We start from the raw sequence: 19,242 nt of genomic DNA, 5'->3' as shown, positions 1-19,242 counted from the left end.
CAGTATGCACAAGCAAATAGAAGAAATGAGTGGAAGGAGGGTGATTATTATGGGAGATTTCAACTATGGTCGCATTGATTGGAGTGAGGAGAGGACACACGGGAGGAATGAACTGGATTTTATGCAGTTATTAAGGGATAACTATCTGCGACAGCATGTAATGGAAAATACTAGGGGTCAGAGAGTGCTTGACCTAGTAATTACATCTGAGGATTTGGCTGTAACAAATATGACCACATTGCCACCAATCGGTGAGAGTGATCATAGGGTCTTAACTTGGGAGGTGGCTAAAGGTGTAGAATTTTCAATTAAGACAGGGTACATGTGGAATTATCGGGCTGGAAAGTATGACAAGCTTAGGAGTTTGATTGGTTCAGTGCCATGGCATGTACAACTGCAAGGACTAGAAGTTGATAGTGCATGGGAGGTAGTTAAGAAGTGCTTGCATGAAGCAATGGCTGACTGTATACCTAGAGTCCGAATAATAAATCAAGTAGGTGATAAATGGATGAATAACACCATTAAGCTTGAGTTGCAAAAAAAGAAACAACTATGGAGGGAATTTAAGGAGAAGGGTGACCGGCAGGCACATGAACGGTATAAAGCACAGGCCAGAAGGGTGACGAGTGTGGTAAGAAAAGCAAAAAAGGATTACGAAAGAACATTGGCCATGCAGGCTAAAGAGAATCCTAAACAGTTTTTTAGATATGTAGCAAGTAAAAGGAAAAATGTACATGGCAGATGGATTTTAAAGAATGCCGATGGTAGGGAGGTAACTGAATCAGTTGAGATAGTTGAGTTACTGAGTGAGCACTTTGCAAAAGTATATCATCCAGGTGGTGACATTGCAGAAACGAATAAACCAGTAGATTATACGGGAATTGTGGTTAATGAAGTGGAGGTGAGTAGTCTATTGCATAACCTCAATGTCAATACATCTGTGGGATTGGATGGTATACCAGCTCGTGTTGTACGAGAAGCAGCTAAAGAATTGTCAGTACCCTTGACCATTTTGTTTAATTTGAGTCTCGGGTCTGGGTTAGTCCCGAGCGGGTGGAAAGAGGGGAAAATAGTTCCACTGCATAAAGGTGGTTCCAAGACTGCTGTTGTAAATTACCGACCGATTAGCATATCAGGAATCATTGTCAAGGTCTTAGAGAAAATAGTCAAGAGGAAAATACAAGATTGGATATAAGAAAATGGGATACTGTATCGGGGACAGCATGGTTTTGTGAAGGGTAGGTCATGCCTCAGTAACTTGCTCACGTATTATAACACAGTGACGGCTGAACTGGATAAGGGTAATGGGTTTACGGTGATTCTACTGGACCTTGCCAAAGCCTTTGACAGGATTCCACATGGAATTCTAATCAGTAAATTGCAGCATATGGGAATGGACATAGGGTTGGTGAGATGGATAGGAGGGTGGTTGACGGAGAGATATCAGAGAGTGGTTTACTCGGGAGTAGAGTCCACAAGACGGCCTGTGACTAGTGGTGTGCCACAAGGATCTGTTCTTGGACCACTGCTGTTTAATTTGTTCATAAATGATATAGGAAATGATCTGAGAGGAACAGTTCATTTGTTTGCGGATGATGCGAAGTTGGGTAGGGCAATAGTGAATGCAGATGATGTCAAAATTTTGCAGGATGATTTGGATAGATTGGAGGTCTGGGCTAAGGAGAATGGATGTCAGTTTAATGTGGCAAAATGTAAGGTTATGCATTTTGGGGTGAAAAGATTGGCGGCAGTTTACTGCATTAGTGGAACCGTGCTCCAGGAAATTGATGAGGCACGAGATTTAGGAGTGTTGGTAGATAAGGAATTGAAATTTAGGGGACACATTGCAAAAGTGACCAAAACAGCTCATCAAATCACTTGGTTGCTGAAGAATACGTTGACAAGCAGAGATAAGCAGGTTATTGTTCCACTGTATCGAGCCTTGATAAGACCCCATCTAGACTACTGTGCTCAGATTTGGTCACCTAGGTTTCTTCTTGATGGGGAGGAGGTGGAGAGGATCCAGAGGCGAGTGACCAAGATGATAGCAGGTCTGTGGAATGAACCGTATGAGAACAGGTTGAGGATTTGTGGGTTGCAAAAATTGGTTGATAGGCGGAGGAGGGGAGATATGATTGAGACATTCAAATTACTCAAGGGTTTCTATAAAATTAATTCAGAAGATATTTTTGAGAACAGGGCTGGTTGTGGGAGGACTAGGGGACATCCATGGAAACTGGGCAAAAGTGTGGTTAGTAAAGGTGTTAGAGCTGGGTTCTTTACTTTTAGAGTAGTGAATGAGTGGAATGCGCTCCCTGAGTCTGTGGTGGATGCTGTGACAGTGAATGAGTTTAAGGCGAGGTATGATAGATACTGTATGAATGTCAAATAGTTGTGATGAATATGATTTGGGGCCTCCCTCGATGAGTCTAATGACTCCCTGGAGTTGCCCGTAATAATAGTAATAATAATAGTAATATATGTAATTATTATTATTAATATGCGTACATTAAGGTTTAATGCATAATGCAACACCACACATCACAATTACTTAGCAGTGATAAGTCAAATAACTTAAGATATTTAAACAAAACATAAGCTTACAGTAGACTGCAAATCATGCATAGCCTTCACCCAAGCTGAAGATTCCATTGTTACTGGCCGCACTGTTTCTGTTCTTCCTTCACGAAATAAGCGAGTCATTGATGCTTCATAAGTCAAACTAAATTTGCCTGCATCCTAAAATATGAAATAAATACATCATTTAATGTATTTTTAAAACTATACTGCTAAATAGGCAATATATTATCAAAATTTTGAGAACAGTGATAACTACATTGCAAATAGTAATAATTCCAATTTTGTGCAGAAATTATTTTCTTTTGTAATAACTCAAGTTTAAGTTGCTAAAGAATGAACCGATTCTGAATGAAATGCAACACTTTAATTATAGTAAATTATAGTAATCCGCTTCTCGTTATAGTAATTCACTTAATTTTTAAGTGTTATAAGAAAGATATCATTGGATTGAAAAGTAGAGAAGAAAATATCTTCTTTTTGATGACAAAGATTGGGTGGGGGAGGGGGGGTGTTGAGTTGGGTAACTAAAAACAAAACAAAATACTGTTTTTAGTTAGTTACCCAAAGCTACAAGTATTACATATTTGTGTGCATCCTCCCCTCTCATCAACTGCTCTACAGACCTGGATTTAAATTCCATTATTTTCCAAAATTCCACTAATTTATCTTTGTTGTCTGTAGTATTACCAATAGAGTAATATTATTATTACTCTATTGGTCATTCTAGCAATAGTATTACTCTGCTGGTGATTCCAGTAATAATATTACTATATTAGTCATTCTGGCAATATGATAGACAACATCCCATTCTTGAAAAGTTTACAGCTTTCGTGAGTAAGATGCATATAAATAGGAAGTTTGTCCTCACATCTGTGTGATTTGAACCCATTTCTTACTAACCAAAAAAGCATGGGCAATTTCCCCAATTGTAATATAGAAGTATCTTCCGAGAAACAGAATAATATTTTTGTTCTCCATCTTTTTGTTTAAAGATGTAGTTTTGCATCATTAAATGCAGCGACATGCACTAAATGGCATGTCACTGCCGAGTAAATTGGATTCTTAAAAAGTGAATTAAGGACATAACAGGACAGTTAATCCTCTTTGCATAGTGTGGCCATGTCAGTTAAATGCATGCATTCTCAGACACATCAATTACAGGTGAACATGTGCAATACACAGTATTGCCTATATTCACCTGTTTTGAAGAATGAAAGATCACAAGTTTCCATGAGGAAAAAAAAAAAAAACCCACCAACTCCATATGAGAATGGATAACTCACCTTCAGAAGAAAAATCTTCACAAAATATTTTTTGCATCTGAGATGTGATTCAAACCTAGGTCTTTCCAAAAGGTATCATCTATACTGATTGAGCTAGGAAGACTTTTTTTGATTGATTCTGGCATATTAAAATACACCAAGTTACAATTAATCAAATCCCAGTGCAGTTCTTCTGTGAATCATTATTATTATTATTACTAAGGCCTCCATGGAGTCAAAACGCTTATCGTGGGAGGTCCTTTCTAAGAAACACAAGACTATCAAGACTCATCGAGGCAGGTCCCTCCTAGGAAACACAAAGTCTATCATACCACTCCTTAATCGCATTGACCATTCTTGCTCTCACCACTCTATCAGGCAATGCACTCCATGGTTCAACCACCCTCCCCATGCAAAGAAACCACTCCTCACCCTCTTTCTCACAGGTTCCTTTCGTAACTTCCAGGGATGGCCCCTTGTCATGACTCCTTCCCACTGTTCAACCAAGCAAAAGAACTCCCCAGTGTCAATGCTGTAACCACCTCTCAACAGTTTAAAAGTCTCAATCATATCACCTCTCCCTCTTCTATCCACCTAACTCTGCAGTCAACACTCCCTCAGCCGATCCTCATAACTAACATTGAACAGTCCTGACACCATCTTTGTTATCCGCCTTTGTACTCTTTCCACAGTTAATTTATCCCCTTCAAATCTTGGGGACCAGATCTGAGAACAATAGTCTAAGTGTGGTGTGATCAGAGTCTTATACAATGGAATTATAACCATTTTATCTCTGCAGGTCATTGTCCTTCTCATTATTGCAGCAGCAATCCTCTGTGTTACCTTCACTACCTTCGCAATATGTCCCCTAAATTTCAGGTTTCTATCAATCATCAACCTTAGATCTTTTGTCTCCCCTACTTCATCCAGCATAACTCCCCCCCATAGAGTATGCAGCATCCCATCAATGTGTCCCAAACCTCAAGACCTTACATTTTGCTGCATTAAACTGACATCCCCCATTTATTTGCCCATCTAACTAGTTTATTCAAATCCTCTTGCAGGGCTACCACATCTGCACTATTACTAATAACCCTTATTAGCTTCGCATCATCCGCAAATAACTGAATATCCCCTTGCAATCCACGGACAATGTCACTGATATAAAGGTTAAACAATATAGGTCCTATGGAATCCCATAACCTTCTGCCTCTTTGATATTGCTCCACCATACACAACTCTCTGATACCTATCGGACAGCCAATCCGGAATCCAGTTGACTAACCCGACATGTAAACCCATGTGCTGCAACTTAAATATCAGCTTATCGTGTGGCACCCTATCAAATGCTCTTGCTAAATCTAGGAAAATGGCAGTATATGCCTTTCCCTCATCTAATGCTCGTGTAACTTTATCATAAAAGGCCAGCATATTGCTAAAACAAGAGCACCCATTCACAAATCCATGTTGACTCTTACAGATAACATTACCCTCATCTGCCCAATGCTGTATATGGTCCCTCACTACTTTCTCCAAGATTTTACTAACTACTGATGACACACAAACTGGCCTATAATTAGACACTTCCAGTCTGCTACTGCCCTCATGCAATGGCACTATCTTACCTTCCTTCCATTCCATGGGCACCTTTCCCGCAGCCAGACTTTCATTGAAAAGTCAGGTCAAAGGCACTGTCAGTTCCTTAGCACATTCTTTCAAAACTCGTGGTGAAATACCATCCAGTCCTACAGCTTTACTGACATCCAGAGTACTCAGTATTTGGAACACACTCTCCTCCTGCACCTCTAAATCTCAAACCTGCCCTATCCCTCTAGTATTCAAATTGACTCCTCCAGGATGAAATACTCCAATAAAGTGTTCATTGAACAATTCCACTATGTCCCCTGCATCAGTCACTCTATTCCCATTTTTATCCCACAATGTCATTCTTCCACAGTCATTTCTCCTCCTACTGGCCACATAGCTAAAAAATTCCCTAGGATTGTTATGAAATAATTTGTCACCACCCTTCCCCTGCAACTGTAAACAACACTATAACTACTGAAAACGCTTATTCAAAACCCTATGCCACTATAAGCAAAAGAAAAGCCCTGACTAAAACCTCATAGGTGCATTGTAATGCTAAAAGAAATTCACTACAGCAAACTATTTCTTCTGTTCGTTTAGAGCAAAACACAAAGGAAGAAATAAATTATTTATTTTTGAGATCAGAGAATCAGGTCATATAAATAAAGCAATTTACCCAACAGGTTAGAAATAAAACAGTTTATCTAATGATTTGAGAATTTTTTGAAATTAATTCAGTGAAAAATTGAAATCAGCAGAAATATTAGAAATGAAAATACAAAAGAACTTGGTATTATTAATTATTTTTGACTTACTTTGTTTTTACTAACTTCCTTTCCTACATGCTCTTCTATGGAAACCATCTTCCAAACTGGACATCATAAATGAGAAACATATTGAACATTTGCAACAAGTTAGTATTTATCATCTTCCAATTCCTGTTATGTGCCCTCAAGGGGTATACAGGATATTATGGTGGTACCACACAAAGAGTTTACATCATTACTAACATTCTATCGACAATTTTCCTTCAAATCAATGTTATCTATCAGATCTTACATTTTAATCTTCTAAAGTAATTTTTACTGTATTAATTCAAAAACTTGGTCTTTGGATCTTTGTCCTGCTATCCTAGCAAAAAACATTTGTTTTCATAATTTAAAAATGAAAGAATATTTTCTCTCCCATTCTATTTAGCTCTGCTCACATATTCTTGAATGTCAACAATGTCAAGTTCCTTTCTAATATCCTTACTTTTAATATGATTCTGCAATTGATACCTGTTAATTTTCAGGCTGGTAATCTTTCTCAGAACTATTATATCTGTAGTCTTCAGTCTTTGATCAAGTGTCTTATTTCTAATCCAGTTATCAGACCCATAAGTTAAAATTTGTCTGAACACTGTCATGCATACTGGTAATTTAATGTTTTGGTTAATTTCTCTCCTATTCCATACAAATTTATTCAGCTGATTTCCCACAATACCTTTCCCTAATTCTGTTGTCTATTTCAATATTTAATTACATCTTCACTAAAAAATCGTGCCTAAATGGCTGAAATGTTTTACTCGTTCTATGGGTTTCCCATTCAGGATGCAGTTGATGTTTTCAATGTCGTGTCTATTTTAATAGTTTCCCTTTTCAATGCTGATTTTCATACCAAATTTATTACAGCAGTTATTTAATTTAATTACCTGTAGATCTGTAATTGAATTATTTAGGAGTATACCTTCATTTGCATAAAGAGCTAAGATTAAAATCTCCAATTTTGACATCAGATTTAATGTCACTTTCTTTCATAATATGAATATAGATGATGAATAATAGCAGAGATAATGTGCACCCTTGTCTCACACCTGATTTCACATCAGACCCTCTTCCTGTACACCTTCACTTCTAACTGCTGACTCAAACATAGATTGTATGTATTGCTCGATATCATGTCTCATTTATACCACATAATTCTGTGTTCTGAACAGCTTTTCTCCTGGTATCCTGTCATGTGCCTTTTTCAGATGTACAAAACTTAAATACAGATCCTTGTAATATATTGCCACAATTTCGCAACTATTTGGCTTAAAGTAAAAATCCAATCCTGACAACCTTTATTTCACCTGAACCCAGCTTGTTCTTCTCTAAGTTTTCCCTTTCACAATTTTTCTTAACCTTTTCTGAAGTATGCTTTTATAAGTCTGCCTAAGAACACTCAGCAGGGAATTTTCTTTATATATGGGTACTACGAGAGCCCTACTCTAATCATATGGAATTCAACTCTCTGACCATGCTATCTGAATTATGCAGAGTAGCCAATGTACAACTTTTATACCTACATATTTGAGCATTTCTAGTAGAATATCACATACTCCACTGCCTTTCTAAATTTTCAGGTTTTTGATGGCTTTTCTATATCAAGTATTGATATGTATTCCAGTGCATTCCTCTTGAATATTTTTCTATCACCGTCATTGCTTGTTTCATTTAGCAATGTTTCAAAGAAATTACTCCACATACCTAGAATTCATAAAATTTAATACGGGGTGCTGCATTTGAAGCCCAGCTTATACATTCCAAATTCATTAAGTTTTGTTCCCACTGATTTATCTCTTCAATTTCCATTATATTTTCTGACAACTATAATGATAAATATTTATATGTGAGCATCAAATATGTTTATTTTCTAACCTGCTAGCCTCATCTGCAATACTAGAAGAGTATCCAGGGTCAGTATTTTGTTATTAAAATAGATTCAAAGACATTATCTTGCCTTATCACCATATGAAGCTATTTTTTCAATGAAAATCACATCAATGAAAGATTGCAAATCATCAGTAATATGAACATCAGTAATATATTTGGGCTAATAGTTACATAATCCAGGAACTCTGCTCTACAGACCAAACATAGTACTTTTAAAATCATTCCGCTTCCAATAAACAGTATAGTGATCTCACAAACATCCATGCCACAGTGGATGGTTGTTAATGTCTGCTATCTGCTTGGTCAAACAAACAAATAAAACCGTACTTCTGCAGCAAGAACTCAAAGTCTGGATCCTTGTGTGAGATAAGCACAAGGATACTAGTTACACTATACTACCAAGCAGCACACAATTTTTAATATATTCACAAATAAGAAGTTGCTTCCCAAATATAAATGCTAGGTCTAAATTTCAAAATTAAATATTAGCCTTAGCACTAAAAGGTGCATGAAGCTCTGTGGAAATAGTAGTTTCATCCATAATGCTAGGCTATTGACTAGAGGAACTTTTTTGAAGCTTTTTTTTTTTTTGCCTGGTTCCTGGGTTAGTTAATCTTTCTTCAACATGGGCAAGAAGGTTTTTTTTTTTTTTTTTTTTTTTAAAAAATCCTAGAAACTTGGGTTTTTAATCCCACATCCTATCCTAAGAGTGTTAGGGTTTAGGGCCATGAGACAGTGGTAGTCACTCTCTTTCTCTCCTCCACCTCCAAAAAACAGATTTATTGATGCCTTGCAGTGAAAGCTTGAAATATGGAGACTGACTGCATACTATCTTCAAAAATTTAGTCAGGCCTAAAGAAGCTCTGCCTACCCTTTGGGGAATAAAAGATATTAGCAGATTTAATACTGAAAATCTTTTGTTTCAATAATATTTTATAGATTTAGGTGAAACAAATTCAATCTGAACTTCACTTAAATACAGAATATCAACAAAACTTCAATTAATTACAGAATATCAAGAAACATTACATTATTCTTGATATTCTATATGCTAAAATAAAAAAAAAAAGAATTAAATGCTACTTTTATATACATACCCGATAGTAAGCAAGTTGCAGTGCCATTTGAATGTATGCATCAGGGCTCACTCTGCATTTTTTCATAAAACCCTTTCCATATGAAGAGTATGCTAAAAGCCTCAGGTCAACATCTTCAAGAATAGCTTGTACATTAGTAACACAACTGCTGATTACATCCACACACTTATCAAAAAAAAATATTAAAAAATCTTAGGTTTCTGAAATAAGTAAAACACTAACATTTCAAAAACAATAACTACTTACACAATATATTTTTGGAAATTAAATCTAGACAATTTGCTAAAAACAACATAGGTGAGCAGATTTTCAATACATGCAATACTTTCCAATTTTTTTATTAACCTCAAATCCAGAATAGTTTTGAGGACAACAAATCGCATTTCTTTTCTTGTTGGACAAATCACATGTTCAAACATTCCAAATTTCATAATCTTTCTATGACCAATGCCTTAAATACTGACCTCCCATGCCATTTTTATTATTTTTTTAAAAAAATAAGATGAGGACAATAGTCCACTTCAGCATAACCAAAACGCATTTCTCTCTTTTCTATCACACATACACAAATTTTCCCTTTACATCTCGTTATCCAAATAATACATAAAATCTTCAAAAAAGAGCAGATTTCTTTAGAGTCAATGATCAAACATCTACTTTGATTACTTCTACCAGAGTTTCTACTTTTTTTGCAATGTATCTAGATTTTTTTCAAATAATCTTAATAAAATTAAAACTTTTAATCTTTGAGTTCAGGTTTATATCTTTCAAACTAACAACAAAGCCATCATCTTTGGTGCTCTTCTTCAATTCCAACACAGTATGGCTTTGTGATCATAAGCCATACTGTGTGGTCACGCTTTGTGATCATATCTCATTAACTGGAGGCAAAGCATTGGTAATAAAGTATTTGCTTTGTTTCCACCCACCCCCCAGCTAAACTTATGTGACCTATACCCAATATGCATGATACAATTTTAAAACAAAAAATAGTGTTTTGCAATAATAATGTAACAATCTTTATTATTGTGTATATATTAATATTTGTGTATATAAATATATATATACACACACACACACAGTAAACCCTCCTCGATTTAACGAACTTCAGATTTAATAGACAAAATTTCCAGTCTGCATGTCACATGTGAAAATTAACACCTTGTTAATTTTAAAATGCTTTTAACCAAGATTTGCTTATAATTAAATTAACAGGTTATTTTTTGTTATTAATTTCCTGTTATTTTTAACAAATTTTGGCGAATAGGCCATCATATGTTGGAATTCTTGTAGAAAAGCTTACATGTTGGTTATACATGCTTATTAAATTACTTAAGGAATTTACAACGTACAAATGATATAAATTAAAATTAAACTTTAATCTATATTCCAATATTTCGGCAATGTCACGTTGCCATTTTCACAGGAACTTAAAATAAAGACACGTGCACGCAGGCATTACACACAGTCAGTGGCATATTTAGGTATAGGCCAGTGGAAATTTCCAGGCTCTCGTTTTCGTAATTATAACATGTTCCTTATATGCTGCATCTACTCACAAGTAGAGAAATATTTTTCTTTTCCTCATTGTAAGTTTAGTCTGCAAGCATATTGACATAGAATCAGATTCTACATAACTACACAGACCGAGACATGGAAAGCTACTGTATTGTTGTTGATAACTTGACACAAAGGCAATAGGATTAGTGAATTTGATCCCTTTCTTGCTGAGCACATTGCCGAAAGTGGGAAAAAAGGAAAAGATTTCGTTTCCTATCTTTTCTCTGTCACGTATGAGGAATTTATTAAAATAATGGACGAGAAAGTAATCAAATTTATTGTGGAAGAACTTAAAATAGCTAAGTACTATTCCATAAGTGATGACTCAACACCAGACTTGTCTCATGATCAGCTATCCTTCATTGTATGATATGCGAAAGAACATGCAAATCCTGTGGAGCATTTCTTGCATTTCATTCCTAACGTAATGTTGCAATAGATTTCATGGTATGATATGAACACAGATGGATAAGAAAATAACTATTTATTAACTTAGAAGCTAATATTTCGCTGGTATTATATTCAGCATCTTCAGAGCACACAACACAAAGTTTGTTACAAAAGCAAGACAACCACAATCCGGTGTAACAGTGGGGCTAGTATAAGTGTTTGCAGCGTGCAACACAAGACTAAAGTCCTAACATGGCGCCATCTAAGTTAAAATCCTATCCACACGTATTCCTAACGTAAGTCACAAATCTGAAGAGTTACAAGAGGCGGTTTTGACTACACTAAACGAGCTTGGAATTGATGTAGCAAATTGCAAAGGACAGGCTATGATAATGCTAGTAACATGTCAGGCAAGTACACAGGACTGCAAGCAAGAATTCTTGAAATAAATCCATTGGCAGAATTCACACCGTGGCGCTGGACATTCTCTGTCTCTGATTGGTACTTGCGCTGCCGAATTCTGTCCGTACTATTTTGCATTTTTTGATGAACTGTACGTATTTTTCACATCTTCAACACATCGGTGGAATGTTCTAAGGAAGCACCTGGAAACTTCTGCAAAAGTAATCAAATGTCCTTCGCCAACTTGTCGGTCAGCTCATGATGATGCCTGTCAAAGTCATCATGAGGGATGGACAGAAATAATTTCCACTTTGCCGAAATTGAAAATGATGCCACCCAAAAGAAAGTTACGTGATGTGAAGCAAATGGGATTCTACGGCAACTTCAATCACTGGAGGTTAGGGTCATGAGCTCCCCCCCCGCTTCTCATATGAGGGGCAGTACTATTGGCAGGCCTAGGAGTGGGAAATACCTAAATACGCCACTGCACACAGTAACTGAGGACGAAGCAGGAAGCTGGTGTTTCTCCTAAAAGTCCTGATGGTGCCCTCTAGCAGGCTATGTAAGTATTCTCAGCCGTTGGGCTGAAGGTTTTCTGAAGTAAGTTCCCCAAATTTGGGGCAGTCTCATGCAACCAAATTTGTTGAGGTTGGCATGTTTCTTAGGGCTGAGGCTGATTCCATGAATAGCCTTTCAAATTTGAATTTACAACGGTGTATAACCATGGCTTTCTTCCACCATATTCTGTGGTGAGTATCCAGAGCATGGTCTGCAAGACCAGAGTGGCTGTACTAGTGAAAACGGATGTAGTCTTTGTGTTCTGAAATTCTGATATTAGCTGTCCTGCCTATTTGGCCAAAATAGGACAGCTTACTGCTGCAAGGGACCTGGTATACACCAGGGAGGTGGTTGGCCTTTAGTGGAGTGGATAAGGGACATCATCTGAGGTGCCTCAGATGTAGGGATGGTGATGGATTTAGAATAATCCTTGTTGTGAAGGGGGGGGGGGGAGGATGTTGTGGTTGACTGGTGTCAATATTTTCTGGATTGTTTTTTTTTTTGGGGGGGGGGGTAGCCATTGGCTGAGAAAGTGTTGAGGATGTGGTTTAGTTCAGTGGTTAGAGCATTGTCATTTGAACAGATAAGTTTAGCCCTGTTGTGTAGTGTCTTAATAACTCCATATTGTTGTGAGGGGGGCGGTGGGATTGTTGGTGAATGTATATGCCTGTGTGGGTGGGTTTTCTATAAACTGAGAAAACCAAGGTTCCATCAGGCTGGCAGGTGACTACTGTGTGTAAGAAAGGGAGGCTGTTGTTTTTCTCCTTTTCCAGGGTGAACTTGATTCTGGAGTGTATCAGAGCCATGAGGCCAAATAGCGAACACATCATCAACGTAGTGAAGCCATATGGTTGGTTTCTGTGGGGCAGAGTTTAAGGCTTTCTCTTCAAAAGTCTCCATAAAAAAGTTGGCCAAGGGTGGAGAGAGCAGTGAACCCATGGCTGTCCCCTCTATTTGTTTGAAGAATTTTCCTTGCCAAACAAAATAGCCTTAGTTCATAGTGAACTGAAATAGGGCTGAGATATTGGGAGGAAATTTAGCTTGGCTAAGGTTGCTTTGAGTGGGATATTTGTGAATAAGGAGGAGACGTCAAAACTGACCATTATGTCAGTATGTTGGAGTGTAAGGTTTTCTATGCTGGCTTTGAAATGGGCTGAATTTTTTATGTGTTGGAAACATATCTTGGAAAAACACTAGTAATTTAGCTGACATAAATGAGTCACTGCTCATAAAACATGTTCAGCGAATGATTAGGACATGATCAAACCAATCACACTGTAATTAGTTCTTTTGTCACGTGGAGTGACTTTAGCAGTTTTATTACACACATTTTCGCAATTTTAGGGAGTTAATTATAAAAAAAAAACAGCAGAATTCAAAAGTTGAAAAAAAAAAATTCATAGTTTTTTTCAAGGTAGGATTACCTAAACAACGAACATTAACTTATCTAAAAGTATGTATAAAACAATATTTTTTGTTATTACAGTGTTAATACTGATAAAATTGCAGTATAATGTTATAGATATTTTTATTTTAAAAAATTTGCAACAAACACCCCTTTGCCCCAATTAGTCCGTTAAATCGAGGGTTTATATGTGTGTGTGTGTGTATATATATATATAGTCTTCTGAGTGTCGGTTTATAATATACTTAAGTTGTCAGCACCAGGAGAAGATGTCCAGCAGAGCTAATTTTATGTCCTTGTCTTTTCCACACAAATTTGATTTGATGGGGAGAAAGGATTTCCAATGGTGACAATACCTTTCATATGCTTGTAAATTTTGTTTTTACAGTTTTAAAGGTAAAGTTAACCTGAATGCATGATGAAATTGAACAATTTGTCAACATCCAAACTGTCATGCTTTCAGGCTATTTTATCGATAAAAACAAAATTCATCTGTGAAGTTAAGCCTATCCCAGGTAGTCCAGAGTTTTTTTATTGAACGCGGTGCAATAAAGGTTATGAAAAATAGTACTACATTAAGTACTACAATTTCTCTCTATCTATTGCTGCATGGCACTGTGGTGTTATAGGTCTTGTGACCTCTCATGTGGGATAATTAAAAAAAAAAACACCACAGGAAGTCTTTTCCTAGCAAATTATACCTTAAGCATCTAGAAGACTCATTATTTGCTTTCATGCAATACCAACCACCATTCTGGTATACTATGTGGAGGATATCTTTGCTATTTAGCCACATCCTGAAGCTGTTCTATCCTCATTCCTTACTAAAATCAATAGCCCATATCCTTGGATCAAATTGACCATGGAGAAAGAAAAGGATGTAAAATTAGCATTCTTAGCCTTCTCCTTTCCCACTTTTCATCTGACATACTGATAAATCCAGTATATCGAAAACCTACCTTCACAGGCCAATTGCATAGAATAAAACTACACGTTATTCATCTGTCTCACAATTTTTTTTTTTTTTAAATAATGAAACCTGTGGTGAGATCATAATTAAAAGAAACACACGTATTAACCACAGTGAAAATTATAATTTTCACTGTGATTAATACGTGTTTCACTGTGGTAATACATAAATTCTAGGAAGTCTTGCATGGTATGTCTTAAGTTTTTTGATTGTTTCTTCATTTAAGGAGGAAGTTTCATTAAGTAGCTTATTTAATTTTCTGAGTTGACGTTTTGTAGGATCATCATTTAATTTGGCGTAAGTATTACGATCTCGAAGAAGTAAATTCATTTTTTGGTCATATGAATTTGTATCAAGAACCACAGTGGTATTTCCTTTATCAGCTCTGGTAATGATCGTTTTTATTACATTTTAAGGATATAATAGCTTTCAATTCTGATGGTGGGATATTTAATTCCGAAGGTTTGGCATTGTAGATCACTTTAGCTACCTCAAAACGAAGTCTGTTGGCTTCAATACTGGAGAGATGGTTGAAGTTTCTTTCTATATTATGTATGAAGTCTAAATATGGGAAACATTTTGGTGAAATCGCAAATTTATGGCCTCTTGCTAGAACATTTAATTCGTCTGTTATTAGTGGACTTCTTTTTACTTCTGTAGCATGTTATGCACGTTTAATGAGATTCTATTGTAATCATGCACCCTAACTGTATGTTCTTCCTATTATTGTTTAAACTACTGTACTGATGATGTCCTAAGATACTTAGGATGAAATATTTACAATTAAATAATTTTTAATTATCTGTCTCACAAAACTAGCATCAGCAAAATGCTTCTTAATAAGATCACATGTCATCTGCTCCAATCCCTATGATCTTAAACTAGAACAAGAAATTATGTGGAAAAACAGTTTAAGCTCAAAGCATATTTAGCAACATCACCATTAATACATACAATCCTGTTCTTAAGAACTCTGAATCCAATTTCAAAGATCATAAAAAATATAACTTGGTGCTAGTTTCTTTCTGGTCAATAAACACTCCTCCATATTACTTTCTAAGAAGGATAAATAGTTTCCTCTTTCCCTGACAGGTGTTTACCATTTGTTCCTTGTAATGGTCATCTCTTGTACTTTGGACAAAGAGGATATTCTGTTGAGAAGAGACTATAAGTACATCAATCCTATATTTTTCTTTATAAAAAACTTAAACATCCAGCTTGCATTGGAATTCTTTGACCAAAGAATCTGCTAGTTGAAAATTCATCTTTCATAGTGCTGTCATTTTAAATATGAGCATTTATTCAAGCAACATGGGAAAGTGTTTTTTTTATTAACTGTAAACAATGTATTTTTTTAATTGTATACATAGGTCAACCTCGTATCTAGTGAACTATACAACTCTACTATGTAGCTTATATCTCTTCAAATACATAGCTATTTTACCATCGTCATCAAATTCCTGACATGTATCCTAAGAGGGCTAGTTTATTTTTGTTTTTAATTATTATCTTCAGTAACTGACAATTCAAAAAAGATATATACTTTTTTAATAAACTTTCTTCTATTTATGTGTTCATATATTATTTTTTCTATTTCACAAATGCCTCTAAAACTCATCTGTATACAAGACAGCATTTAGACCAATTTTACTTATGAATCTGAGAGCTGGATTAGAAATAGATCAGATCAGAGTTCTAACAAAAATTAGAAGAGTGAAATAGATGGCATCAATGACAGACTCATATAAAATATGAATTAGGAAGGAATTTAACATTATTAGCATTAAGGAATGTGTGACCAGAGTGAAACAGATGTTTGATGCCACAATGGCAGGAAAATGACCAGAAAGAACAACAAGATCTAGGCAGGTTGATGCAGTTAGAAGTACCTCTGAAGACCAAAATATAATACCTGGCAATACTGTGGTCCTGACCGATAGCACTAATTTAGAGGAAAACTGTCAATAAGAAGTTAGTAATAATGAAAACTTTTCATTTACTGGTATCATCCTGATAGTAGTAAACGAAATGTATCCTCATATCAGATTCCTGATATGAGGATACATTCCTGATATATATCAGGAAACTGATGACTACAACTATGAGAATTCAGAATATTTGAATTCAAAGAATTCAGAATATTGTTGTCAAAATATAAATATGGAATGGAATTAAAACAGCTGGCCTAGTTGACTAAATGGTTAGCATACTCATTCTCCAACCAACAGACTGTAGGTTCATACTCATTCACCATGGTCCTGGACATTTGTAAATGTCTTTAGTGGCGTGAAAAAGTTTCAAGTTTGGTCTCTATAGTAGGGTTTCTAGATTATGTAAATATCAAATAAAAATACAAAACAAAACAAAAAAATCTCTTATCTGACTCACAATACTAATGTACTACAGGTCTGCAACCTTTCATGGGATAGTCATTAAAAAGAATACAAGAAATCAAAATGTTTTGTTTTTAAGCAAGAATTGTTGAGAGTGATTGCTGAATAATCAATATTATATGTCAACATATTAATTGTATCTGCAAAAAAAAATATCCCTTATCCAACTCACAATACTAATGCACTACAGGTCTGCAACCTTTCATGAGGTAGTCATTAAAAAGAATGCAAGAAATTAAAATACGAACTGCATTAATATATGTTAATCAACACTGAGCAACACATCAAAATGTTTTGTCTTGAAGTAACAATAGTTGAGCGAGTAATTTCAACTTGCTGAATAATCAAAATTATGTGTTAACATATTAACCACATTTCATATGAAGCTATTGCATGTGTATCTGCAAATTTATTTAAGTTTAAGTCTTCCTTCAAGGTTTCCACTTAGTGGTTTCTGTCATTAAGAACCAGAAATTAAGAGATCCTAAAAGCTGCTAGCTTTGAAAAACCTTTCTTGCTTTTCCAGTACTCAACATGTCATTGATAGAACTATCATTAGAAGTATATGAATTTGTGGGCCAATAACATTTCTACTCTAATTTTTAATGATTTATTCTTGGGAATTTATTCTTCAAATATCAGAAATCATCACCTTTCTTATTGAAAGGATTAACAGAAAGTTTCATCAAAATCAGATTAAGGTGGAGCAGTGACAACAGAATTTTTCAGGGTTCCCAAGAGGAAGTTGTAAAGCATTTTTCTACTGCCACTAAACTCAGTTGAATTGGAAATCTTTTTTAACCTCATAACTATTTCTTTGACATCACTGCAAATGCTTCAGCTGTATTCATTGTATTCAAATATGTATTTAAGAAAGATATCAATATTCTCTTATAAGTTTCCTTTGTCAAGATTGCAAATACTGCTGGAATAGTGAAATATTTATTTCCAGTGTATGGAAGAATGGCTTTCAGGAAAAGTTTCAATGCATCTTTTATATTAAAAAAATGCCATTCATCGGGATATTGTTTTCTTACTAGTGTTTTCATTAATCCATTCATGTTATTATGAAGCACAAGGTTACCACTCTTAGAAAAAAAATTCTAAATTTTGCTCCTTCTTCAGAAATGAGATAACTTTCCCCTTTTATGAAAGGATTCTAACTTTGCCTAATATATTAGCTTGTGTTTTGGTATGATTCAGATCTCTCACAAAATGCTGATTTGAGTTATCAAATGAGGTGTCTGTATAACTTGTGGCTGATAATCAACACCTGTTTCATAAGAACACGCTACACTTTCAGGTCCATTGGTAGAGTTGATTTCATCCAGATCCACTTCAGGTTATTTAGAGTTGGATATATACCATCATGAAGCACTGGTCTCAATGGCAAGTGTGTGTGCTAAATAATATATTGCATATTTCTGACTCTGCATAAAAGATCTCTGGTTTTATGCAAATCCAGAGATATATGAAAAAAGTTTGGGTTCTGTATCAATGGACAACAAATGGCATGGATGAATGTGCATTCTCGATACCTACATACCATGTACATCTAATGCAACATACATGGTGAGCCCAAGTGTAGTGCTTTCCTACTTTACAACCAAAATTACCTCATCTGTCCTTTGGACGATAATAAATGAGCCACAACACCAAATTTCATTTTACAAAATCAATTTAAAGCTATCATACCACTAAAGAGAAGCAAATGTTACATCACACGGGTGCAAAACCAGATGTTGCAGGCAGGGCCAGCTCTAGGCTTAGGCAAGAGGCACCAGCCTAGGGGCACAATGGCTTTGGGGCATCAACATCGTAAAAAAAGTAATAGTATTAAAGAGGACCAGAGAGTTGAAGTGTTGGTGGCACAAGTAGTGCCCCCCAAAATGCTCTCTATGCACTTTTTTGGCAACAACTATAAACTGCTTTTAACAATAAGGTATTTTATTTTATAATGCCTGTCTTGTCTTACAATGTGTTGATAAAACTGGCCTAGGGACACCACATACCTTTGAGCAGGCACTGGTTGCAGGCAAAGGTAAATGGATGTCTACCTGCTTTCACTCATCATAGCAGTAAAATCACAGCATATGAACAAAGGTAATTCACCAGAGAATGACATTCGTGAAATGACTCACTACAACTCAATGCTATTGGCTTTTGCCAAACAAGAGGTTTTAAAGCAAACTACATATGACTGAACAATATGGATGTCTTTTTTTTTTATATTTAGTTTATATTTATTTTAATGTGATGTTAAAATTACCTACTTGATCAGTTCTTGGTTTCCTCATCCTAGCAAGAGACATTCTCGATAAGTGTTTAATTTCCTGATCTGA

The 19,242-nt window shown here is 35.7% G+C and overlaps 1 protein-coding gene across 2 annotated transcripts in view; it reads right to left on the bottom strand.

Moving 5' to 3' along the window:
• The window catches only part of whd (carnitine O-palmitoyltransferase whd), a 297,210-nt gene that overhangs the window by 64,324 nt on the left and 213,644 nt on the right, over positions 1-19,242 (bottom strand). For both annotated transcript variants that reach the window (XM_090412567.1, XM_090412568.1), the window contains exons 18-19: positions 9,223-9,387; positions 2,605-2,739 (exon numbers count right to left, since the gene is read on the bottom strand). In XM_090412567.1, the coding sequence (XP_090268693.1) occupies positions 2,605-2,739; positions 9,223-9,387 (300 nt within the window). The remainder of the gene's footprint in view (positions 1-2,604; positions 2,740-9,222; positions 9,388-19,242) is intronic.

Source organism: Typopeltis vanoorti, chromosome 23, assembly GCF_054136105.1.
Source record: "Typopeltis vanoorti isolate ZY-2024b chromosome 23, IOZ_Tvanoo_1.0, whole genome shotgun sequence".
In the NCBI taxonomy this organism is placed as follows: domain Eukaryota; kingdom Metazoa; phylum Arthropoda; class Arachnida; order Uropygi; family Thelyphonidae; genus Typopeltis; species Typopeltis vanoorti.
Note: the sequence above shows the minus strand (reverse complement) of the source record. Positions and strands in the feature narration are given on the sequence as shown.